At 41.5% G+C, this 27,186-nt stretch overlaps 1 protein-coding gene across 1 annotated transcript in view; it reads right to left on the bottom strand.

Moving 5' to 3' along the window:
* LOC145352698 (stAR-related lipid transfer protein 9-like) overlaps positions 1-27,186 on the bottom strand; it is a 300,938-nt gene that overhangs the window by 150,110 nt on the left and 123,642 nt on the right. Inside the window, exons 4-7 of the mRNA XM_080202937.1 lie at positions 26,967-27,083; positions 16,317-16,349; positions 16,163-16,224; positions 6,871-6,983 (exon numbers count right to left, since the gene is read on the bottom strand). Of these exons, the coding sequence (XP_080059063.1) occupies positions 6,871-6,983; positions 16,163-16,224; positions 16,317-16,349; positions 26,967-27,083 (325 nt within the window). The remainder of the gene's footprint in view (positions 1-6,870; positions 6,984-16,162; positions 16,225-16,316; positions 16,350-26,966; positions 27,084-27,186) is intronic.

The following is a 27,186-nucleotide window of genomic DNA, read 5'->3' as shown; positions in this document are numbered from 1 at the left end:
TGCCACAATCCAGCACCTGTTCAGGTACACTGATGGAGAATTTAGCATGGCCAGTACACCTAACCAGGGTTGTGGGAGGAAACCAGAACGCCTGGAGGAAACCCACGCAAGCACACGGAGAACGTGCAGTCTCCACACAGACAGTGGCCCAAACTGGGAATCGAATCCGGATCCCTAGCACTGAGAGAAAATAGTGCTAACCAATGTGCCATCATGCCACTGCCCCCCCTCATTCCCAAACATACTATTCATTGCATAATCCTTTGCTTTGTTAACCGTCCCCAAAAACATAAACTCACACTTCTCTGGGTTGAATTCCATTTGCCACTGCTCTGCCCACCTGATATCCTCCTATAATCTACAGCTCTCCACCTCACTATTTATCACCCTACCAATTTTCATGTCATCCGTAAACTACTTGATCATACCTCCTATGTTTCAAGCAAAATCATGAATGTATAACATAAATAGCAATGGTTCCAGCACCTAGCCCTGTGGAACCCCACTGGAAACATCTTCCAGTCACAGAAACATTCCACTACCATTACTCTTTGCTTCCTGCCTCTCAGCCAATTCTGGATCCAATGTGCCACTTTGCTTTGGATCTACGGACCCTTCCTTATTGCAAGAAACACAATCGCAGAGAATGTGATACTGAGCAACAGAGACTTTAATTGGATAATGGCTGATCTGTGATCTAACTCTAGAGTGCACAATTATCCCCTAATATTTTGGGTACCAAAGTTTATTAATTTCAGATTTAAAATTAACAACTGGTCAAACATTAATTATCATTTGTGGAAGGGAGTCCCAATTACCTACCACCCTCTGGGTTGAATTTTTCTGCTCTTGTGAAAGGAGATGCAGAGTGAAATTAACAAAATCAGGTCAGCTACCTAATGCTTTTCTGCCTCTGAGCGTTCTTGCCTAATGTGGCCTAAGTGTGGCAGGGGTTACCCACCCGGCCACGATGGGTAACTAAATAAGCCCATTACTGGACAAATTGGGGAAAAATGCCAGATCTGCAGGGATCTTCCAGACAGCAGAAAAGTCCTCCCATAAGTTTGGAGCCTAGAATTGAACTGGAGTGGCGTCCGGCAGGAGAGAAGGGCAGAGGAAGGCCATCAATAGCACTTCTCCATCACCGCAGCATGAACCCACTAGGATTTGACTGTCACAACCTCAAAGAACAAAGAAAATTACAGCACAGAGACAGGTCCTTCAGCCGTCCAAGCCTGCACCGACCACGCTGCCCGACTTAATTAAAACCCCCTACCCTTATGGGGATCACATCCTTCTACTCCCATCCTATTCATATATTTGTCAAGATGCTCCTTAAAAGTCACTACTGTATCTGCTTCCACTACCTCCCCCAGCAACAAGTTCCAGGCACTCACCATCTTCTGTGTAAAAAACCTGCCTCGTACATCTCCTTTAAACCTTGCTCCTCGCACCTTAAACCTGTGCCCCCTAGTAATTGACTCTTACATCCTGGGAAAAAGCTTCTGACTATCCACTCTGTTCATGCCTCTCATAATCTTGTAGATTTCTATCAGGTCGCCCGTCAATCTCCGCCGTTCCAGTCAGAACAAGCCAAGTTTCTCCAATCTCTCCTCATAGTTAATGCTCTCCATACCAGGCAACATCCTGGTAAATTTTTTCTGTTCCCTCTCCAAAGCCTCCACATCCTTCTGATAGTGTGGCGACCAGAATTGAACACTCGACTCCAAGTGCGGCCTAACTAAAGTTCTATAAAGCCGCAACATGACTTGCCAATTTTTAAACTCAATACCCCAGCCGATGAAAGTAAGCATGCCGTGTGCCTTCTTGACTACCTTCTCCACCTGCATTGCCACTTTCAGTAAACTGCGTACCAGGTTTTTTCACCTATCGATGCTCTTAAGGGATCTGCCATTTACTGTATGTTTCCTATCTGTATTAGACCTTCCAAAATGCATATTTTCATATTTGTCCAGATTAAACTCCATCTGGTACCTCTCCACACCAGTCTCCAACTGATCTATATCCTGCTGTATCCTCTGAAGGTCCTCATCACTATCCACAAACCCATCAACTTTTGTGTCATTCGCAAACTTACTAATCAAACCAGTTACATTTTCTCCCAGCCACTCAAATATTACAAACAGCAAAGGTCCCAGCACTGATCCCTGAGGAACACCACTTGTCACCGAACTCCATTCAGAAACACACCCTTCCACCGTTACCTTCTGTGTTCCATGACCGAGTCAGTTCTGCATCCACATTGCCAGCTCACCTCTGATCCCATGTGACTTCACCTTCTGCACCAGTCTGTCATGAAGGACCTTGTCAAAGATCTTATTGGAGTCCATGTAGACAACATCCACCGCCCTACTCATCAATCATCTTCGTCACTTCCTCAAAAAACTCAATGAAGTTAGTGAGAAACAACCTCCCCTTTACAAAACATGTTGCCTCTTGCTAATACGTCCACTTATTTCCAAGTGGGAGTAAATCCAGTCTCGAAGAATCCTCTCCAATAATTTCCCTACCATTGACGTAAGACTCACCAACCTGTAATTACCTGGATTATTCTTGCTACCCTTCTTAAACAAAAGGAACAATACAAGTTATTCTCTAATCCTCTGGGACCTCCCCTGTAGCCAGTGAGGATATAAATATTCCTCTCAAGGCCCCAGCAATTTCCTCCCTTGCCTCTCTCAATCTTCTTGGGCATATCCCATCAGGCTCAGCTGCAGGTCATCTTGCAGAGTGGCTCCATCAATACAACAATGGCCAAGGAACTGTGGTCATGAAGGATTTTAACTGTATTTGATGTGGCAGACAGCTCCTCTGTTTTGAGGTGCTTCATGTCTCAGCAGTGCCTGCCTCTCCTGGTGGAGCTGCCAGCCAAATGTTGCAATGGATTCTCTAATTGAGCTTCCCACCTTGATAACATTTGGGAGGTCCTGTGGTGCAGTGGGTAGCATCCCTGCCTCTGGGCTTGAGTCCTGTCCTGGACTTGTTGGCCAAGGAAGGTGCATTCATAACATGTCAAACAGGTTGAGTATTAATCTACAAAACCTTCCAACATACCAACGGCCGGTGCTAAGAGCAGGAGAGACTCCTGGTCAGCCCTACTTGTTGTGGAGTGACGCATCTCTCGATTTAAGCATCCAGCAATAGCCTAGTGAGCTGTTCCAGGAATTACCACCTATAGAAAGTGACGAAAGTCTGCCTTAAGTGCTCCACTAGGTGCAGGAAGAGAATTGGAAAGTAGTAACATTTGGGGTTTATGCCAAAATTGGGAGAGCTATCTCAAAGACTGGTACAGCCTGACACAGACATGTGCGCTGAATCATATCTTACAGCTGTTATGACCACTTGAGATGGGGTAAAATGAACCCCCTACTCCACCACTCCAGATGTCACCATAACATAGTATTTTTGTGAATTTAGAGAGGTTTTGGATAACCAGACACTGTGTCATCCATCTGCAATATTGATTTGGCCTCTCCTGAAAAGCCTCCGTTGGGGTAGCACAGTGGCATAGTGGTTCGCACTACTGCATCATAACGCAAGGGATCTGGGTTCAATTTCAGCCCTGGGTGATAAGTGTGGACTTCTCCCCATGTCGCCATGGGTTTCCTTTCACACTGCAAAGATATGCGTGCTAGGTTGGATTGGCTATGCTAAATTGATCTTTCGTGTCAAGGGGATTAGCAGGGTAAATATGTGGGGTGCAGGGATAGGATGTATCCCTGCACCCCACATATTTACCCTGCTAATCCCCTTGACACTAAGGGTCTATTTAGCATGGCCAATGTGGATGTGGGTGGGATCTTTGTCCGTGCAGGTTTGATGGGCTGAATAGCATCCTTCTGCACTGTAGAGATTTTATTCTTTGAAGATTTGTTTGGACATAGGCTGGGCTACCAGAGTCAGGAAAAATACCAAGCACTTTCTCATGCAGTTGCTCTGTATTCCCTAACCTCACTTTACTTCTCTAAAACCACTGGGGACGTTATCTGCCAGGTCGAGCCCATCCATAGGTAAATTAAGGGCAACTCCCTTGGTTACTGATCCTGAAATAAGGTCACATGGGAGGTTCACCCTATATAAACGTATGGGCATGTAGTCTCCCTTGATACCTTTTATCAGTACTTTGGGTTGTAAGCACTCTCTGGGGAAATGATCATGCTTCTGCTCAGTAGTGGAGATTGACTGGCTCCAGTATCCCTCAGATTGACTACAATGAGGCGTGTAGGAGAGCATGCCAGGAGCAGCTCCAAGCATATCTAAAAATTATGTGCAAATCTGGTGAAGGTACAATACAGGACGATTTCTATGCGAAAGTGTAGAAGCAGCATACAACAAATAGAGTTAAACGATCCCACAACCAGCTGATCAGATCAAAGCTCTCCCATAAGCTGTCATGAATAGTAGCACACAATTAAACAAATCAAGAAATGACGGAAGTCAGCAATGCAGCCAAGGTTATGGGCCCAGATAAAATCCCAGAATTGGTACTAAAGATTTGCACTCTAGAACTATTATGCCCCTAGCCAAGCTGTTCCTGGACAGCTACAGCCTTGGCATCTTATTTGGCAATTAATTGTCCAGATATGTCCTGTCCACAAAAAGCAGAACAAATGCAACATAGCCCATTCCTATTCCATCAATCTACTCTAGATCATCAGCAAAGTGGTAGAAGGTGCCATTGATAGTGCTATCTCACACCAGCCTGCTGACTGATGACTATTTTGAGTTCCACCAGGCTATTTGGCTCCTGACCTCACTGCAGCCTTTGTTCAAACACGCATAAAAGAGGTAACATTAATAGGAAGGATGAGAGTAATTGACCTTCACTGAACAGGAAGGATGTGGAAGCTATTGAGAGGGTGCAGAGGAGATTTACAAAGATGTTGCCTGGATTGGGAGGCATGCCTTATGAAGATAGGTTGAGGGAGCTAGGTCTCTTCTCCCTGGAGAGACGAAGATTGAGAGGTGACCTGATAGAGGTTTATAAAATGTTAAGAGAAATAGCTAGGGTGGATTCTCAGAGGCTTTTTCCCAGGGCTGAAATGGTCACTACGAGAGAATACAGGTTTAAGATGCTGGGGAGCAAGTACAGAGGAGATGTTAGGGGTTAGTTTTTCACTCAGAGGGTGGTGAGTGAATGGAATCGGCTGCCGTCAGTGGTGGTAGAGGTGAACTCACTGGGGTCTTTTAAAAGACTTCTGGATGAGTACATGGAATTTAATGGGATTGGGAGTTACAGATAGTTCTGTGGCCAGGTAGGTGGCACCACTTGTGGGCCGAAGGGCCTGTTTGTGCTGTAGTGTTCTATGTTCTGTGAATCCCTCACCATCAACACCCCAGCGATTTCCTTTGACCAAAAACTTCACTGGATCAGCCACATAAATACTGTGGCTCCAACAGCAGGGAAGTTGGGAATTCTGTGGTGAGTAACTCACTTCCTGACTCTCCAGTCTGTTCACCATCAATGAGACAAAATTCAGGAGCATGATGGAATATTCTCCACTAAATGATTGCAATTCCATCAATACTCAAGAAGCTCAACACCATCCAGGACAAATCAGCCTGCTTAATCTGCATCCCATCTAGCACCTCAAACATTTTCTCTCTCCACCACCATGGCACAGTGGCAGCAGTGTGTATCCATCTACAAGATGCAAAGCAGCAACTCTCCAAGGCCCCCTTAACAGTACCGTCCAAATCTATGGCCTCTACCACTTAAAAAAGACAATGAAAGCAGATGCATGGGAGAACCACCACCTACAATTACTCTTCCAAGTCACACATCATCCTGTTTTGGAACTTTATCACCATAACATCACTGGGGCCTGGTCAAAATCCTGGAACTCTTTCTAATACCTCTATAGGTATAACTTTTTAAAAATTTATTTATGGAATGCGAATGTCACTGGCTGGGCCAGCAATTTTTTTTTATTTACTTGTGGGACATGGGCATCGCCAGCTGGCCAACATTTATTGCCCATCCTTTGTCGCCTTTGGAGGGTAGTTGAGAGTCAACCACATTGCTCTGGATTTAAAGTCACATTTCCTTAGGAAAGGAAATCACAGATTTCCTTCCCTAAAGGACATTAGCAAACCAGGTAAGTTTTTACGATAATCAACAACGGTTTCATTGTTGTCATTAGACTTTTTAATTCCAGGCAAACTGCAGCTATTTAAGAGAGTGGCTCATCACTTCGGTCTCAAGGGAAATTAGGGATGAGCAACAAATGCTGTCCATGCCAGCAATGCTCACGTCCCATGAACGGATATTTAAAAATGAATATAAAATTATAGCAGGAAACTGAGTAGTGGTGAATAGTTGTTTTTCAGACTAAATTTATAATGAGTTTCTTCAGGGGTCATTGTTTAGATCCCCATTTTCCTTCACATATTAATAACATAGATTTGGTTGACATAGACAAGTTGGTGAAGTGGGTGAATGAAATTGAATTTAGAGAAACATGAAGTGGTTCATTTTGGTAGGTCGGATGAGGAAGGGCAATATAAAATAAAGCTACAATTCTAAATGGGGTGTAGGAGCAATGGTACCTGGGGTTAGCATGCACAAGACATTGAAAGTGGCAGGGCTGATTGATAGAGCTGTCAATAAAGTATATGAAATTCTGGGCTTTTTAAATAGGGGCACAGAGTACAAAAAACAAGTTACTAGCTATACTGGAGAAGTGTGGACTGTTTTCTTTGGAGAAGAAAAGTTGAGAGGAGATTTGACGGAGGTGTTCAAAATCATGAGGTCCAGACTGAGTAGAAAAATAGAAACATGAAATTGGCAAATTATGCACAAAAAAGGTACCAAAATCAGAAAAGAGCTAATTTGATAATTGGGATTACCTTGTACATAGGGACCCTTATCAGGGTGCTCACGCACACGAAGTGTGTAGGGCTTGTTTCCATCACCATGCTTCAGAAGATCTCGGACACGCTCGTTATAGATTTCCAAAAAGCTACGAAAAGAAGAGGTTCCTATTAGTGAGCTGATAATAAACAGCAATTTTACTGATCTGAAGACTGGAAAACTGAGTAAAATTAGAAATTGCTGGGAATGCCTGGAATGTCAATCAACAACAGAGAGAAAAATGGGTTAATTTGTAGGGTTGACTTCTTCCACCTGATCTGTTGAGTGCAAAAAGGTTTTGCTTTTACATAAAATTACAGAGGATTTATAGGCTGTATATGCTCCACATAAGCCTCCTCTCACTCCATTTCAACTAACGCTATCAGCAAATCTTTCTACTCCTCTCTTCCTCGTGTATTTTTCTGGCTCTCCCTTAAATGCCATGATGTTATTTGCCACAACTATTCCATGTGGCAGATTATTTTAATCAGTTTCTGGGTAAAAAAAATTCTCTCCTGAATTCATAATTTTTCATTTTACATTGTCCACGCCATGTTTGATGCTTTCTGTACCATGCCCAAATAAAGTTAAAGTTTATTTATTAGTCACAAGTAGGCTTACATTAACTGCGATGAAGTTACTGTGAAAATCCACTAGTCACCACACTCTGGTGCCTGTTTGGGTACACAGAGGGAAAATTTAGCATGGCCAATGCACCTAACCATCACAGCTTTCGGACTGTGGGAGGAAACCGGAGCACCCGGAGGAAACCCATGCAGACAGTGGGAGAATGTGCAGACTCCGCACAGGCAGTGACCCAAGCCGGGAATTGAACCCAGGACCCTGGCGCTGTGAGGCATCAGTGCTGACCACTGTCCGACAGTGCCACCCACAAATAATTAGTAGCCAAGGGTTAGTTAGTGTAAAATATGAGGTTTCTTATTCATAACAATAATGCCCCCACTTCACCTAACAGAGGTTTCAATGTCCAACCTGCTCAATGCATAAATATGCTATCCATCAACATACAGACCAATTTAAACAATGGAAGAATCAAAAAAATGTCAAAATTTACTTTTTTATTTAATTATTAATACACCACGGTCCTGGTACTCACCTCCTGAGCTGGAATGATGCCAACAAGGTCTGATATATATCTGATATGAACATTTAATGTGGTGCATTGTTAAGAATTTCAAAGCCTCAGGATAATGAGATGAGAGTTGCAGAAATCACCAGGTCAAAAATTATGCCAAGTATTAATTAGGGTTGAAGCTAATATTTTACATGTGGTTATTACTACCCTATACGTTTGTGCTTAATGGTGTGCGAGAGATTCAGGACAAAGAGCAGGAAAACTGCTTTTCAAAGTTTTCTGAGCTTATGAAATAGTTATTGATTGAAATAGTTGACATTTAAGAACGGGTTAGATGGGTGGTAGAAAGAAAGGCGTAAAGGAGCACAGAAACAGAACATAGAATATAGAGCAGTACAGCACAGTACAGATCCTCAGTCCTCGATGTTGTGTCGAGCTACATCCAAACCCAAGATCAAGTTATCCCACCAGTCACATAGAAAGAAGAAGTCAGAGTAGGCCATTCAGCCCTTCAAGAATGCTCCACATTCAGCTTGATCATGACTGATCATCGAATTCAATATTCAACACAATGGCACAGTAGCACAGCATTGCTGCCTCACAGCGCCAAGGACCTGGGTTTGATTCCCAGCTTGGGTCACTGTCTGTGTTGAGTTTGCGTATTTTTCCCATGGCTGCATGGGTTTCTGCCAGGTGCTCCAGTTTCCTCCCATAGTCCAAAGATGTGCGGGTTAGTTTAATTGGCCGTGCAACTTTGACTATAGTTTCAGTGGCATTAGTAGGGTAAATGTGTGGGATTGTGGGAATAGGGCTTGGGTGGGATTGTGGTCGGTACAGACTCGATGGGCTGAATGGCCTCTTTCTGTACTGTAGGGATTCTATGATTCTACGATACTGATTCCCCTTCCCTGCTACCTCCACCCACCACACCACATCCCTTTATTCCCGAGAGCTATATCTAATTTCTTCTTGAAACTGGACAATGCTTTGGTCTCAACTACATTCTGTAGTAGTGAATTCCACACATTCACCAATCTCTGGGTGAAGAAATTTCTTCTTATCTCAATTTTAAAAGGTTTACCCTTTGTTCTCAAACTATGACTCCTAGTTCTGGACTCCTCTACCATTTGGAACATTATTTCTGAACCTACCCTATCTAATCCTGTTAGAATTCCCATGTGCTTTAACTTTTTATAGTAGTCTGTTATGTGAGACCTCGTCAAAAACCTTCTGAAAGTATAAATAAACCACATCCACCGGCTCTCTTCAGTGAACTTTATTAGTTACGTCCTCAAACAATTCCAAGAGATTCATCAAACATGATTTACCCACTTCAAATCCATGCTGACTTTATCTGATTATCCCACTGCCTTCCAAGTGGTGAGGTATGAAATCTTTGATAATGGACTCTAGCAACTTCCCCAGTATTGATGTTAGACTCACTGGTCTATACTTCCAGTTTCTTCTCCATCTCAAATTTGAATAGCAGGCTTATATTAGCTAAGCTGCAATCTGTAGGAACCAGTCCAGAGTCCAAAGAATTTTGGAAAATAATCACCAATGGATTTACTGTTTCCAGGGCCATTTCCTTAAGTACTCTGGGATGAAGATTATCAGGACTGGAGATTTATTCACCTTCAATCCCATCAAATTCCCCAAAGCCATCAATGTATGAGAAAAGGATTATTTCTCCATTGGACTTGTTGAGCCAAATGTCCCATTTTTTCTATGTTATAATTTCCGACTGCATGCCATGGTGTTTCAATTCACCCAGCCAACACCAATCAATTTCTTGCATTTTCACTGTGCAATCAAACTTAAACCATTTCTGTTTATCTTTGCAACCACTCCTATTTACCTTAGCAATGCATTCCAGCAGCATCCTGGAATCATGCCGCTAAATAGAATAACTCACTTTCACTCATGTACTGGATGTCAAATAGTCATGTTTTAGTGCAAGCAGCAGCAGGGATTAAAAGTATGGGAAAACAATGCAGGACTTCAATGAGCAGGAACAGCAGGGTCAAAAATGCAAAGCCACGGAGTGGGATCGCAGTGTGAAAATCAGTGAGAGCAGTAGCAGGGGTTAAATTTTAACAGGGACCCCTCAAAACCTGAGTAATCAATGTTGAATTGGCTGGTGAGTATTTTGTATCTGATCTTTTTCAAAGCAAGGCTACAAGGTACTACAAGTCAGGTGTATTAAATCAGAAGAGGATTTATGTGTATTAGTAAGGTTTACAAGAAAACCCTAAGTTGGTTAGTGAATAATTGCTGTTCGGCTGTGTATTTAAAGAGCTGAAATTTAGAAAAATGTTTTAAAAAAAGCTAAATAATTATTAACAAGCTAATGTGTAATTATATTTAATTAAGAATCTAAAGAGTCATTTTGTATTTTATTAAGTGATATGGCAATAATCTCTGGATTACTACCTGACCTATAAACAAACTGGAATTGGGAAGGTTAATTGTGTGGCCCAAAGACTGGTGTAGGAGAAACAGGTTTCGATTTCTAAGGCACTGGCATCAGTGAAACCACGCTGGGACCAATGTTCTGGTGGGTAGTATAACTAAGGCAGTAGAGAGGGCTTCTAATTAACTAGCTGGGATATAAAAGCTGGGATAAATTGAAACAGAGAGGAAAAGGGACAAGAGCAATGTAACAATAAGGGATAATGTAACGATAAGGTGGTCAGAATGTGGCAGGAAGGGACTGAACATATTAACTTAAGTATGTGCCTGCAAATAAGGTAAGGGGTTCCAAAAATAATAAAAAGAGTTTGATATTCTATCTAAATGCAGTATTCACAAAAAGATAACTGAATTGATGGCACAAATAGAAATAAACAGATATGATCTAATTGCCAATACAAAGACGTGGCTGCAAGGTAACCAAGGCTGGGAACTGAATGTTCAAGGTTTTTGACATTTAGGAATGTTAAACAAAAAGGAAGAGAAGGTCAGGGAGTACTGATAATAAAGGATAGGATCAGTGCATTAATGATAGAGAGCATCACATCAGAAAACCAAGAGGTGAATCAGTTTGCGTGGAGCTATGAAACAGCAAGGGCAGCTGTAGGAATTGTTTATAGGCTGCCAAATTATTGTGGCAATGTAGAGCACAGTATAAATCAGGTAATTAGAAGTGCATGTAACAAGGCTAATTATACAGTAATTACATGGGCTTCAATCTACACATACACTTGATAAACCTATGTAGCATTAATGCTGTGGAGGATGAATTCCTGGAATGTATACAAGCTGGTTTTCTAGAACTAGGAACTAGGGTATATTTTAAACCTAGTACATTGTGCAATGAGAAAAAGCTAATTAATAATCTTGTTTGAAAATTGTTCAATCCAAAACTAGGGTCTTAAATCTAAACAAAGGAAACTACAAAAGAATGGGGGTTAAGTTAGTAGATTGAGAAACTTCACTAAAAGGTATGATGGCAGACCAGCAATGGATGGCATTTATCGAACTCATGTGGTCTACAATAAATTTATATTTCTTTAAGACACAAAAACAGCAGGAAAAATGATGCAACCATGGCTAACAAGACAACTAAGGATTGTAATAGATTAAAGAGAGGCTTATAAAATTGCCAAAAAAGTAGTAAGTCTAAGACTTCAAACATTTTGGAATTTAGCAAATGAAAACAAAGAAACTGACTGAGAAAGAGAAAATAGAATATGAAAGCAAACTAGGGAGAAACATAAAAACAAACTCTGAAAGCTTCTATAGGTATGTAAGAAGGAAAAGGTTAGCAAAGACAAATGTGGGCCCACTACAGGCAAAGGCATGAGAATTTGTAATGAGGAAAAGGAAGTGGTAGAGAAACTAAACAAATGATTGTTTCAAAAAACCTCCCTAAAATACCAGTGAACCAAGGGATTAATGAGATTGAGAAAGAAATTAGTATTTGTAAAAAAACTACTGGAAAAATTAATGGGACTAAAAGAGTATAAATCCCCTGGAACTGATTTATCTACATCCCAGAATGTTGGTGGTCATCTTCCAAAACTGTTGAGATTCTGCTGATTAGAAAATTATAAATGTTTAAGAATGGTGGGGAGACAGAAAACAAGGAACAACAGACCTGCTAGCCTGGCATCAGAAGCCAGGAAAATGCAATAACAAGGACATGATAACTGGGCACTTAAAAATAATGGTAAGGTTGGGTTGACATGGATTAATGAAAGGGAAGTCAAATTTGACAAACCTGTTCACAGTTTTTTGAAGACGTAACCACTGAATAGATAAGGGAAAACCAATGGACATGGCGTATTTGATATTTTCAGAAGGCCTGCAACAAGGTTCCACAGGAGGTTAGTAAGCAAAACTAGAGCATATGATAGGGGGTAAAAAATGGGCATGGATTGAGATTTGGATAACAGACGGAAAACAAAGACTCGGAATTCTTAGGATGGCAGGCTGTGACTAGTGAGGTACTGCAGGATCAGTTACAACTTATATCAATGATTTAGATGGGGGGACCAAATGTAACGTCTCCAAGTTTGCAGAAGACATAAAACTTGGTGGGACTGCAACTGTGATGAGGATGAAAAGAGGATTCTAGGAGTCTTAGTCACACTAAGTAAGCGGTCAAGAACATCGTACATGAAATATAATGTGTAAAGATGTGAAGTTATCCAGTTTGGCAGGAAAAACAGAAATGTAGAGTATCTTAAATAGTGAGAGACTGGGAAGTGATGATGTCCAAAGGGACATCAGAAATTGGCTCGCTGTAAGAAGAGAGAGGGTGCTGGTTGATGGGAAATGTTCATCCTGGCATTCAGTTACTAGTGGTGTATCTCAGGGATCTGTTTTGGGGCCATTTTTATAAATGACCTGGATGAGGGCGTAGAAGGATGGGTTAGTAAATTTGTGGGTGACACTAAAGTCGGTGGAATTGTGGACAGTGCAGAAGAATGCTGCAGGTTACAGAGGGACATAGGCAAGCTGCAGAGCTGGGCTGAGAGGTGGCAAATGGAGTTTAATGCAGAAAAATGTCAGGTGATTCACTTTGGCAGGAGTAACAGGAATACAGGGTACTGGGCTAATGGTAAGATACTTGGTAGTGTGGATGAGAGACAGAGATCTCGGTGTCCATGTGCATAGATCCCTGAAAGTTGGCACCCAGGTTGATAGGGTTGTTAAGAAGGCGTACGGTATGTTAGCTTTTATTGGTAGAGGGATTGAGTTTCAGAGCCATGAGGTCATGTTGCAGCTTTAAAAAACCCTGGTGCGGCCACACTTGGAATACTGTATACAGTTCTGGGTTGCCGCATTATAGGAAAGATGTGGAAGCATTGGAAAGGGTGCGGAGGAGATTTACCAGAGGAGATGTTGCCTGGTATGGTGGGAAGGTCTTATGAGGAAATGCTGAGGGACTTGAGGCTGTTTTCGTTAGAGAGAAGAAGGTTAAGAGGTGACTTAATAGAGGCATCCAAGATGATCAGAGGATTACATAGGTGGACAGTGAGAACCTTTTTCCTCGGATGGTGATGGCTAGCACAAGGGAACATAGCTTTAAATTGAGGGGTGATAGATATAGGACAGATGTCAGAGGTAGGTTCTTTACTCAGAGTAGTAAGGGCGTGGAATGCCCTGCCTGCAACAGTAGTGGACTCGCCAACATTAAGCACATTTAAATGGTCATTGGACAAACAAATGGATGATATTGGAATAGTGTAGGTTAGATGGGCTTTAGATTGGTTTCACAGGTTGGTGCAACATTGAGGGCCGAAGGGCCTGTACTGTGCTGTAATGTTCTATGTAAGCTCTTGTTCATAAATCGGGTTGGCTCGGTGTGGAGCTTGCACATTTTCCTCACATCTGCATGGGTTTCCTCTGGGTGCTCCGGTTTCCTCCCACGGTCCAAAGATGTGCAGGTTAGGTTGATTGGCCATGCTAAAAATGCCACTTAGTGTCCTGGGATGTGTAGGTTAGAGGGATTAGCAGGAAAACGTGTAGGGATATGGGGAAAGGGCTTAGGTGGGATTGTGGTCGGTGCAGACTCGATGGGTCGAAGGGCCTGTTTCTGCACTGTAGGGTTCTATGATTCTATAAATCAGTGAAAGCTAACATGCAGGTTCAACAAGCAATCAAGAAGGCAAATGGTATGTTAGTCTTTATCACAATAACATTTAAGGAGAAAGGAAGTGCAGCTCTATAGAGTCTTAGGGGTGGCACAGTGGTTAGCGCTGCTGCCTCACAGCTCCAGGGACCCAGGTTCAATTCTGGTTCGGGTCGCTGTCTGTGCAGACTCTGCACGTTCACCCTGTGTTTGCATGGGTTTCTTCCAGGTGCTCCAGTTTTCTTCCACAGTCTAAAAGATGTGCTGGTTAAGTGCATTGACCCAAACAGGTGCCGGAGTGTGGCAACTAGGGGAATTTCACAGTAACTTAATTGCAGTGTTAATGTAACCCTTGTGACTAATAAATAATCTTTACTTTAACTCTGTGAAGCCACAATGGGGTATTGTGTATAGTTTTGGTCTCCTTTGCTAAGGAAGGCTATGCTTACAATAGAAAGTTTGAAACATAGGTTCACCAGACTGATTCCTGAGGATGGTAGGATTGTCCTATGAGGGGATAGAACAAGGAGAGGTGATCTAATTGAAGTGCACAAAATTCTTACAAGGATCAACAGAGTATATGCCAAAAGGATAGGGAGGGAGTGCATGTGTTGGTGTCTGGAACCAGTTTCAGAATAAAAGGTAGGCTATTTAAATGAGGGGGAATTTCTTCAGTCAGAAGTCCTTTACCTCGGCAGGGTGTCGAGACTTGGTCAGTAAGTATGTGCAAGACATATCGACTGATTTATGGATAAAGATATCATAGATTTTGAAGATAGTGTGGAAAATGGCATTAAAGTAGATGATCAGCCATGATCTAACTGAATGGCAGAGTAGGCTTAAGGAATCAAATGGCCTGCTCCTCTTCCTATATTTCTTAAACAACTCCTAGGCAATGCTAATTTGGTACAGGTAGAAAAATCAGAGGAAAATAGACAGGGGATGTCATTTTACCGCAACTTTGTTGCACCATCAAATTTAAGGTCCAAACCAGGACTGTGCCCTTAACATCACTCCAAGCATATAGGAATAATTTCAAACATTTTCTGATCTCACTGTGGTATAGTAATATGATGTGGATGTGCTGGCATTGGACTGGGGTAAACAGACTTTGTACAGTAATATGCCAAGTGCAGTGAAGGTTGCTCCACTGTCAAAAATATGTTCTCATAGTACTGCCAACAGTATTAACCCATGAAGTTTGTCACACTACATATATTCAGAATAAGATGGACTTTGCATTTATTTTTATCCTTTCTTCTTGTTTATTTTCACTGTATTTGAGCATGCATTGCAAAGATTAAAAAATAAAGATAAAATTAAACCTATAAAGCATGGGCACTTTAGGAACTAGCATCATATACCATTATTTCCAAAACTGTCATGATACGCACTGTAAAAATTCTCAGCAGAATAGGGAGTTTTTTATCCAGTCAGTATCCACAGCAGCAGAGGAATCACTTTACCTGGAGCAGCTTCTCAATCCCAGGCATAGGGCAGTTTCTTTGCTATTGTGTACACTGGAAAGAGAGCTCACCTTTTCATAAAAGCAGTCTCTTTCACAAAACCTGTTTCTGGCACATGCTAATCACTGTACAATGATCTCAAGACTGAGAGGCAGAAAATAAGCAAGTTGTGATCCTAATTCAGTGCAAATTACAGATGCAACACCTTTGCCATAAGCTGTGTTTGTGTTTTACAAAAGGAGCTTGATACATTGAGGACTATCCACAATACAATTATGGCCATCTGCGCTTTCAGATTTCTGTGTACCTTATTGTGTAAATTCTTTGCGTCTCCCATATCCATTGGGTTTCATTGTACTTCATAGTTTATCATTTATATTAACCAGAACAACTTCAATGCTAGCTCTATACAAGTCTGGGTACACAACAGTACCAAATGTAAACACCCTCACCCTCTAAATGCTGGGGTGAACAGTCAAATTAACTCATCTAAAATTTCAGCACCACTGCAAGAACTGAACAAGACTATAAGAACAGCAGTGGAGAGGGTGGAGAATAAAGAGAGTGCATAAGAGAAAGAGAGAAAGCTTCAGTGTCGTCAATTCAAAGGTGGGAATTTAAAAATAAATAATAGCATTAATTCTCACCTAACTTCTATTCTACATGATGCTGGCTTTTCTTGGTAGTCATCAATCCTGGAAAAGAGTCCCTATGAAAATAAATAATTATGACAAGTTAGGAATCAACAGTGATGAAAAGTGTGATCAGTAATATCCAAGTTACTTTTGGGAAAGCAATTACCTTGCATATTCTTGGCGTCAGTCCAACAGATGCCTAAAGGACAAAAGAAATGATGAATTATATAAATCTTGTACTTCAATGACTTTCTTTCACTCACACTCAACTGACAGTCATTTATTTCTCATTATATTTGATTAAACAAATTGAATTTCACTTGCAACTTTTGTACTCTGATCCTCATGTTTTCGTCATTGTGACACAGTATATACAAATCAAAGTATTTTCCTAATTTTCCACCTCCAATATTTTTTGTTGTTATTTACATCTTGTAAACATTTATTATCAATAGCCTCTTTATAATCACTCATGCTGGCATAAAGAAAAAGAAGCTTGGATTTAAATAGCACATTTTCAGGCTTCATGGCATCTTAAAGTTCTTTACAGCCCATTAAAAAAATTATTGTAATGAATGAAATACTGCAGCCACTTTGCATACAGTAGGATCTCACAAACAGTCACATGATTGTAGTCAAGCAATTTGCTTTAGTATGCAAGTTGAGGAATGAGTGATGGCAGGGACATCAGGAAGACCATACCTGTGACTTGTTGATGTTACTGTAGGAGATTTCCTGGGACCTTAGGTGCAACGTGGCCCAGGTTAAACACCTAGTCTGAAAGGTGGTACCTCAAAGTGCTGTACTGTGCTGGATGCTGCGCTCAGTACTGAAGTAGGATTTGAACCCACAAAAGATGTGGAAGCCAAGTGTTGCAGGAATTCCTCAGGGCAGTGTCTGAGGCCCAACCATCTTTAGCTGCTTTATCAATGACCTTCCCTCCATCATAAGATCAGAATTCAAGAGATGAGGTGAGAGTAACTGCCCTTGACATGAAGGCTGCATTTGTCTTCGCAAAACTGGAATCAATTGGAATCAGGGGGAAAACTATCCACTGGTTGGATGCACAATTAACATATAAGAGGTTGTGTTTGTTGGTGGTCAATCATCTCAGTTGGACTACATCACTACAGGAGTTCCACGGGGTAGTGTCCTAGTCCCAACTATCTTCAGCTGATTCATCAATGAGCTCCCCTCCATTAAAATCTCAGAAGTGTGATGATTGCACAATGCTCAACATCATTTGCAACTCCTCAGTCTATATTTATAAGTAGCAAGACCTCGACAACATTCAGGATTAGGCTGATGTGTGGTGCAAATGTTACTTGCCACTTAGGCCCCAGGCAATGACCATCTCCAACAAGAAAAACATCCATTCATTTCCCCTTGACATACAGTGATGTTGTCTATTCAGGGAATTACTGTATGTAGTATGGCTCCTTTAAGTCACTTGATCACTCTGTGACACCATCGGGGCCTCCACAGTGGCAGTCGAGAATGAAGCCTGTGCAGTACACACCCAAAATAAATCTGCCTGCTGTTTTTATTAAAACTTGTGTAGCCTTCCTGAATTGAATTGATCTCTGCACCCCCAACTACACATTTCTAGTAATGTGGCTGCCCCTTTTATATTCACAGCAATTAAACTGACGGAGGTGGGATTAAAAAACACAAAAACAAGGAATAAGGAAACAAGAATTTTTTTTAAATGGCGAGAAACCCAGGGGGAGTCCACGGTAGAGTCTAACTCTGTAGCATCGAGGTATCTGTAAGAGAAAAGGACAAGTGAGTTAAAAAAAAATTCCTTCTATCGAACAAAGTAGGCCTCAATCAGCAGTGACTGCACACATGATTGGGGGAGGGGCAAACAGAGCTATGAAGCTCATACACAGCAAGTGTGGAGAACAAAGCCCAGCCAGTAATCACCATAGGGTGTTCAAATCCTGGAAATCCAGTTAATTCTTCTAACCACCAAGTTGAGAAGCTCCCCCAAGCCTACAAGGCAAATGGTGAGTCACTCTGATGTCCATAAGCTCTTTTAACGAGGAAATTGCACATTGGAGCTGTTCCAGTATTACGAACAGGCAAATAAAATTCCACTGGAACTTGAGGTCCCAGCCTTTATCAGCACTATTGGAAGTGAAGCCTTTAACTTACTCTGCAGTTTGATATGGCCAGTGAAACCTGGCACCAAAATCCTTGAGTAATTAGTGACAGTCCTTCAGGAACATTATTCACCAAAGCCATTGGTTATAGTGGAATGGTTCAGGTTTCATCAAAGGAATCAATTAGAGAATGAGACTATTTCACAGTTTGTAGCCGTCTTAAGGCTCCTCGTTGAATATTGAGAGTTTGGCAAATCATTGGATGACGCTCTGCACAATCATTTGGTCTGTGGATTACAAAATGAGGCAATCCAGCTGTGTTTGCTCTTTGGGCACACCATGAACTTAAGAACAGCTCTGGAAATTGCAGTCTCAGTGGAGCTCACAACTAGAGATGCTTCACAGTTGACAACCGGCACAAGAGCCACCTAGAGGAAGCCTACCTGACCACAGGCATGTCACCGATGTACCAGAATGAGTCAGATACTGGCTGACTGTCAAGACCTAGTCAACTATTGTGGAGCAAGGACAGCCAGTGTAAGAACCGTGGCAAGTTCGGCCACATCGCAAGAGCATGTTGGAAGGGATCAGGATTCTCTGAACAGACGGGGCAGAGAAAGAACCTGAACATACTTGCAATGAGGACTAAGACAAATTCAGCGTAAAGAATTTATAACATATCTGACAAGAATGACAGCAGTCAGGAAGAGATGTTTCAGGAGTCTGATGAACAGCTATGATCAATTATGGTATGGTTCAAGGGAAATCACACTGATGTTGGGTAATCGCTATGCTGGGTGAACAAACAGTAAAAATGGATGTTGTCACAGGTGTCGCTGTGTCTTTAATCCCTGAGACCATTTATCAACAGAACCTAAAGCATCTTATCTTGAGGACGTGATCTCTTGAAAAAACTGTGCCTTTGAACGGTGACATCATCGTCAAGGTGGAACTGAGTGGACAAAGAGTGGAGCTGCCTCTCCATGTGGTCCAAGGAAACTTCTGAATGCTCTTTGGACGATCTTGGTTGAAGAAGTTCAAGGTGGACTGGAGCACTGTAAACTGATTGGTTGATGCCAAGGCAGATCTACAGCACTTCCTGAACAGATATAAGAGCATATTTAAGGATATACTTGACTCAAAGGACAGAGTGCAGGTGAAACTTAAAACCAAGCCAAATAGCTAACCAAAACGTCTCAAGGTGAGAGTGCTGCCACATGAGATTCATCTGAAGGTTGAAGCAGAGTTAGTGTGGCTTGTCAACACTGGTGTTTTGGAACCTGCTACCCATCAGTGACTAGGCCACACCAATACTGCCTGTCATGAAACAGAATGGTACAGTCAGCATTTGTGAAGATTTTAAGATGACCATCAATCTGGTGTGTGTAGATCAGTATCCAGTTCCACTCATCTAGGATCTGTGGGCCTATCAGGCGGGCAAAAGTTTAGCAAAATCAACCTTTCACAGGTTTACCTGCAAATGAAGGTTGCGACCAAATCACAACCATTGCTTACCATTGTTACCCACAAAGGCCTGTTCTGCTACAAATGATTACCCTACGGAATCACTTTGGCCTCTGCATTATTTCAGCAGCCAAATCCTGACTGAGTTAACTGAGGTACAAGTATTATCTTGACAATATTTTGATTACCAGTGCTAGTGACCAGGAACATTTGGCGAACTTAGAATCCACACTGCAACACCTTTAAATACATGGCCTCGCGTCAGGAAAGGGAAATGCAACTTCTTAAACTTTGGTACAGTACATGGGCCACATTAATGATAACAAAGGCACAAAAGAAGATGGAAGCCACCATGAAAACTCCACATCCAAAGAAGATGACTCAATTAAGGTCATTTCAAGGTCTAGTCAACTATTATGGAAATTTGTCTCCAATTTAGCTATCTTGTTGAAATCACTACATAACTTATTGTGCGCTGAACAGTCTTGGCATTGGACACTCAAATGTGAGGAAGCATACCAAGCTGTGAAGGACACTTTGCATGAGTCTGAAGTCTTAATTCATTTTAACCCAAAACTGCCATTGTAACTCACTTGTGACTTCCCTCTATGGAACAGGGGCAATCGTGTCACACATTTTACCTTTGGGAGAGGACAGAACAGTAGCTTTTGCTTCCCACACACTGATATGTGCTGATCTAACTATGCTCAATTAATGAAAGAAATAGTGAGCATCATTTTTGGAGTCCAGAAGTTCCATCAGTAACTGTATGCCTGACATTTCACCCTATTAACAGAACACTAACCACTGATGACCATCTTCTGGCCACATAAAGGGATATCTTCACTTGCCACAATTGGTTGCAAGAATCGTCCTAATCTTGTCAGCCATTCATATGACAAAGTATGGACAGTTAGAGGGCCATGCTAAAGCAGATGCATTATCACAGTTGCCCTTGCCTGCTGGCCATGTACCACCAAGCAGTGTTCCCAACATTTTCTACTCTTCCCAAATAGATAATGTACCAGTGACAACATCACAAGTCCAACAACACACCAGGAATAATCTCATGATGGGGTTAATAGATATACGGTGGGATTTTACAGCTTCGCTTGTTCAGAAACCACAAAATCCTGTCCGAGGTCAACAGACCTTTCCATTGTCCAACCCATGCCCGCTCCGATTCCTGTGACGAGCAGGACGGTAAGATTCCAGCGACAGTGTTGAAATGGAGGCTAACAGGAACACATCTGGATCGGGAGTTTCTCGGTTGATTTTCTTGTCTGTAAGTTTGTTCTGATTTGGTTAGATGGTGCATTCTCTTAAGAGATATTTGAAGTTGGCAGGGTGGAGAGCTACACTCTCCCTCTCGAGACTTGAGAGGTGACAGTTGCCATGTCCTGTTTTCCTCCTTGCACTCTCTTTTATACCTGTGATGATCTATCGGGGCAGGGAGGCTGGGCTTAGACGGAAAGAGGGAAGGATATTCTGCACTCACGAAATTACTGACTGTGTCATAGAGGTCATTGAGGTTTACAGCATGGGAACAGGCCCTTCGGCCCAACTTGTCTACGCCGTCCCTTTTTCTTTTAAACCCCTATGTTAATCCCAATTGCCTACATTTGGCCCATATCCCTTTAAACCTGTCTTATCTATGTAACTGTCAAAGTGATTTTTAAAAGACGAAATTGTACCCACCTCTATAACCTCTGGCAGATTGTTCCAGGTACTCACCACCTTGTGTGTGAAAAAACTGCCCTTCTGGACACTTTTGTATCTCTTCCCTGTCACCTTAAACATATGCCCTCTAGTTTTAGACTTCCCTACCTTAGGGAATTGACTATCTAACTTAACTGTGCCTTTCATTATTTTATAGATCTCTATAAGATCACCCCTCAGCCTCCTACACTCCAGAGAAAAATGTCCCAGTCTATCCAGCCTCTCCTTATAACTCAAACCATCAAGTCTTGACAGCATCCTAGTAAATCTCTTTTGCACTCTTTCTAGTTTAGTAATATATTTTCTATAACAGGGTGATCAGAACTGTATACGGTACTCCACGTGTAGCCTTACCAATGTCTTGTACAACTTCAACAAGACATTCCAACTTCTGTATTCAGTGTTCTGACCAATGAAACCAAGCATGCTGAATGCCTTCTTCACCACTATGTCCACCTCAAGGAGCTATGAATCTGTACCCCTAGATCTCTTTGTTCTGTGTCTCTCCCCAATGTCCAACCATTAACTGAGTAAGTCCTACTCTGGTTCAATCTACCAAGATGCATTACTTCGCATTTATCTAAATTAAACTCCATCAGCCCATTGGTCCAATTGATCAAGATCCCGTTGCAATCTGAGATAACCTTCTTCACTGTCCACTGTGCCACCAATCTTGGTGTCATCTGCAAACTTACTAACCATGCCTCCTATATTCTCATCTAAATCATTAACAAATAACAGTGGACCCAGCACCATGGGGCACACTGCTGGTCACAGGTCTCCAGTTTGAAGAACAACCCTCTACAATTGCTATGTGTTGTGGCCCCTTTAAGAGGATTGTCACATAAACACTCTGTGCTGTCATCAGGGCCAACACAGCCCACTGACAGCTGCAAATTGAAACCTGTACAGTGCACACCTAAAATAAACCTGTCTGCTGTTTTATTAAAACCTGAGTGGGCTTCCTAAACTGAACTGATCTCTGCATCCCCAGCTACAGACAACGCAACAAATGGCAGCATCATCACTGAATCCCCCACTATCAACATCCTGAGGGTTACTATTGACTGGGTGGTACAGTGGCACAATGCTTAGCACTGCTGCCTCACAGCACCAGGGACCTGGGTTCGATTCTAACCTCGGATCACTGTCTGTGTAGACTTTGCATGTTCTCCTCGTGTTTACTCGAGTTTTCTCCGGAATCCTTCCACAGTCCAAAAATGTGCAGGTTAGGTTGATTGGCCATGATAAATTGCCCCTTAGTCAGAGGGACTAGGAGGGTAAATATGTGGGATTATGGGGATAGGCCCTGGGTGGGACTATTGTTGGTGTAGGCTTGATGAGCCAAATGGCCTCCTTTTGCACTGTACGTTCTACGGTCTGTGAAAAACTGAACTAGACTAGCCACATAAAACTATGGCTACAAGGGCAGTTCAGAGGCTAGACAGAGTGTGACTCACCTTCCCAAAGCCCATCATCTACAAAGCACAAGTCAAGAGTGTGATGCAATATTCTCCATTTGCTTGGATGAGGCCAGCTCATCTAGAAACTCAAACTATCCAAGCAAAGGAGCCTGCTTAATTAGCGCCCCATCCACCACCTCCAACATCCACTCCCTTTACCATCAACATACTGTGGCAGCAGTATTTATCATCACAAGATTCAGTGCAGCAATTCACCAAGGCTCCTTCCAAACCCACGACCTTTTCCACCTTGAAGGACAAGGGCAGCAGACACATGGGAACATGAATATAAGTTCCCCTCCAAGTCACACTTGGAACACTTATCGCCTTCATGGTCAAAATCTTGAAACACCCTCTCTAACAGGAATGTAGGTCTATCTCCACCACTTGTTCAAGGCAATAGCTCACTAGCACCTTCTCAAGGGCAATTAGAGATGGACAATAAAAATCCTAGCCTTGCCCTTAATGCCTACATCCTGTTCAAAAAAAAAACATGGAGTGGGGTTTGACCGATGACCAACAGACTCAAGTGAGAGTGTTACTACCAAGTCAAGACTGATACAATAGACAGAATATACACTTCCTCCATTCACATACTTCCAATTTTGTGGCACTTATAACATGCACAAGAAAATAAAATGGGAAAATAAAGCTTGTCAAAATAAACTAATCATTACATGTAAGTAGGTCAAGTGAGGAAGTCTGAATTGAAGTATATGTTTTGCAAAGAACATTTCCCAGCACTGTAAGACCTTCACTGGTGTGCAGTACTAAACTGCAGAACATAACAGATTGCCAAATTCTACCAGGGAATGAAAAGAATTGAAGGGATGTAGGTCTGTAGGATGTTACAGAGATAGGGAGGGGTGAGCTTATAGAGCTGAAACCAAGGATGGGAATTTTAAAACTGGGAGCCAATTTAGACTAGCGGATACAGTCGAATTCAATGTCCTGATCCCTCTTTCCCCCATATCCCTTGATCCCTTTAGCCCCTCCAGCTATATCTAATTTCTTCTTGAAAACAGATAATGTTTTGGCCTCAACTACATTCTGTGGTAGTGAATGGATGAAGAAATCTGTCTTCACCTCAATTCTAAAAGGTTTACCCCCTTATCCTCAAACTATGACCCCTAGTTCTGAACATCCTCACCACTGGGAACATTCTTTCTGAATCAACCCTGTCTAATCCTATCAGAATTTCATAAGCTTCTATTAGATCCCCTCTCACTCTTCTAAATTCCAGTGAATATAATCCTAACCGTCTCTCCTCATATGATAGACCTGCCATCCCAGGAATCAGCCTGGTAAACCTTCAGCATCAGCAGCTCCTTAACATAATAGTCCTATTAATTTTATGATCATGTCAATGCCCTCTACCCTTTGGTGTTAAGGTTGTTGAAGGTTTGAGTGGGTTGAATCAAATAATTTATGTAAGGGTCAGATTTCAGAGTTCATTCACATGATAAATATGTACAAATGCAAGCATCAATGGTTCATTGGAAACCATTTGTTATAAACTACTTTCAAAGTAAAGCTGTGATAAATTGCTCTAATCATATTCAACAAATATACTCCGTATCAACATGGCTCCTTGTACAACCCATTTCTTGTTTATAAATACCTGGTATGTTTTTAAATTAATGTTGCTTTCTTTAGCTTGGTACTTTTAAATTTTGCATTCATCAGCCATTTAATTAGACCTTTGTGATTTTAACTCTGAATTCAATTGCTTTTATTTGGTGAGTTTTAATGGCTTCAAATCAATTTCAAATTATTCCTACTTCACTCTTCAAAAAAGCTACAAAGGTGGATACACTAAGACTAAACAACTCAAACAGAACTAAGTTACTAAACTAGCTTTCTTTCGGTGATAGTTTCAGTAGCTTAGCTAATTGATACATCTGACCACTGTAAAATGGATGTTAATAAATTTCTATTTTCCTTTGAATCATGTTCACTCCATCTCTTCAAAAGTGATTAATACAAACGGTGATGAACAGACCACTCTTAGACAAGAGCTGATGGTAGCACTTGGCCAGAACAGTGTCACTAGTTAGTAGTCTAGAATGGGAACCCTTGTTGATTTTTTTCTAACATAGTCCAAAGATCCTGAGACCAGTTGTAGTTGTCAAAAGTATTGCATTAAATGCATTGGAAAACCCTATGGTTATGAAAGGTGCTGTATTAAATGAAAGTTTTCAGTTCTCTCTTCAGTTAAGATCAGCTTTTTCAACAAAGGTTTAGAATTGAAGGTCTGTGCGGCCAGGATTTTCCAGACCCGCTCAAACAAGACCAGAAATTCCCATCCAAAGTCAATGGGCTTTTAACTGCCACTCCAGATTTTCTGTCATGCCCGTGACATTTTCTGCCATGAATGGTGCTGGAAAATCCTGTACAGTAACTTAGCTGAACAACACTTTCTCTAAGTGAACTTACGGTGAAATTTAAATAACTTTTTAAACCCAATCATAGTGGCTCAGCGGATAGGAATTTCACTTGTAAATCAAAAGATTGAAAGTTTGAGCACATAATCTAGGCTAAAATGTAACTGCCACACTCAGGGATTGCTACACCACTGGAAGTGTCATCTTTTGGAAGAAACATTAAAGCTCTCAGGTGCTAAAAGATGCTATGACACAATTTTGAGGAAGAGCAGGGGTGTTCTCCCTGGCCAATATTCACCCCTTATACAATATCACTAAAGTCAGATATATGGTTTACACTTTTTTGTTTGTGGGCATTGTTGTACGTGAATTGACTGCCACATTTAGTACATCACAACTACTATTCCAAACTATGTTTTTAACCTTAATGAACTTGCTGGTCTTTTTTCATCACTTAACTCAGTTCATGCAATCCCATTCCCTTATGATGACCTGCAGTATGGACTTTGACCCTCCACTGAGTCTCCTCAATTTAAAAACAATTCAAACACCTCATTTTGATTCAAGAATCCCATATGCTGCCAGATGTTGAGTGAAGTTTTTCTTTATTCGGTCTTGGGATAGAAGTGCCAATGACAAGATCAGAATGAATTACTCATTCTTGATTGCCCTCAAGAAGGTGGTGGTGAGCTGCCTTCTTCAATTGCTGCAGTCTCACTATGCCATTAGGGAAGGAATTCCAGAATTTTGACCCAGTAACGGTGAAGGAATGACAATACATGTCCAAGTCAGGTTTAGTGGCTTGGAGGGGAACTTGCAGGTGGTGGTGCTCCCAAGTGCCTGCTGCCCTTGTACTTTTGGGTGGTACTGTTCACAGGTGTGGAAGTTGATAATGAAGGAGCCATGGCAAGTTGCAATTGTAGAGGGAATTGCAACTGTAGACGAAAAGGGAAAGATGTGGAACCGTAAATCCAATTCACCCACAAGATTTGAACAGAATATTAAAATTATAATTAAAAACTCATATAGTAGAGTTCAACATTATTTTTGTTTCAGTGATCAGTAACTATTTCAACCTATGCCACAGAGTCAGGATTACTTGCCCCATCTTCCTTTAATGTTTTTACCATTTGTAGCTATTATCTACAGAAAAGAAATAACTTTATTTATACTGAATCTTTCATCATCCTGAGACTTCCTAAAGAGTTTTAAACCAAAGTAGTACTTTGAAAGATAGTTACTGTTACAATTTAATCAATTGTGCCCTTGAGATCATTGCTAGTACTGGACATACTGTCATATGTGTAATCTGAAGGAAATACAATCAACTTAAATCGAAATGACTCAGTATAAAGACCACTTCTGGCTACTTGTTCATCACCATGTCAATTAGATAGGAAGATTAAGCCAAAAAATGTACAGTGACTGAGAAACTCCAAATCAAGTCATTCACAGCTGAAAGAATCCTTTTGGCATTATTTTCACTCTAGTCTGACAGCTGTATGGTGTGGACATAGGAGATAGTGAGTATCTTTCATAGCTGAAGTGAATAAGTTAGTGTAAAAGGCAAAAAGAGTGCATGAATAAAACTAACAAAATGATACAGAACTGCACTCTGGCTTCCTGCCTTACGTGAATGGCACTAGAAGAAAATGGGAAAAAGCATGAAGTGATTACTCACTGGTGTCCCCATCATAGTGTATGTTTTTCCAGAGCCAGTCTGACCATAGGCAAACAGACAAACATTGTAGCCCTCAATAGCTCCTGACAGGACTGATGTGCCAAGATCCTGGTACACCTGCAGATGAAGAGAATAGATAGGATTAGTGGGTAAGACAAGAATTGCATATTAAATATTGTCACTGTTACAGAAATTAGTTTCAAAAGGCACAGCTCAGCCT

The sequence above is a fragment of the Carcharhinus amblyrhynchos genome, chromosome 14, assembly GCF_965287045.1.
Source record: "Carcharhinus amblyrhynchos chromosome 14, sCarAmb.v2.hapA, whole genome shotgun sequence".
Classification (NCBI taxonomy): Eukaryota; Metazoa; Chordata; class Chondrichthyes; order Carcharhiniformes; family Carcharhinidae; genus Carcharhinus; species Carcharhinus amblyrhynchos.
Note: the sequence above shows the minus strand (reverse complement) of the source record. Positions and strands in the feature narration are given on the sequence as shown.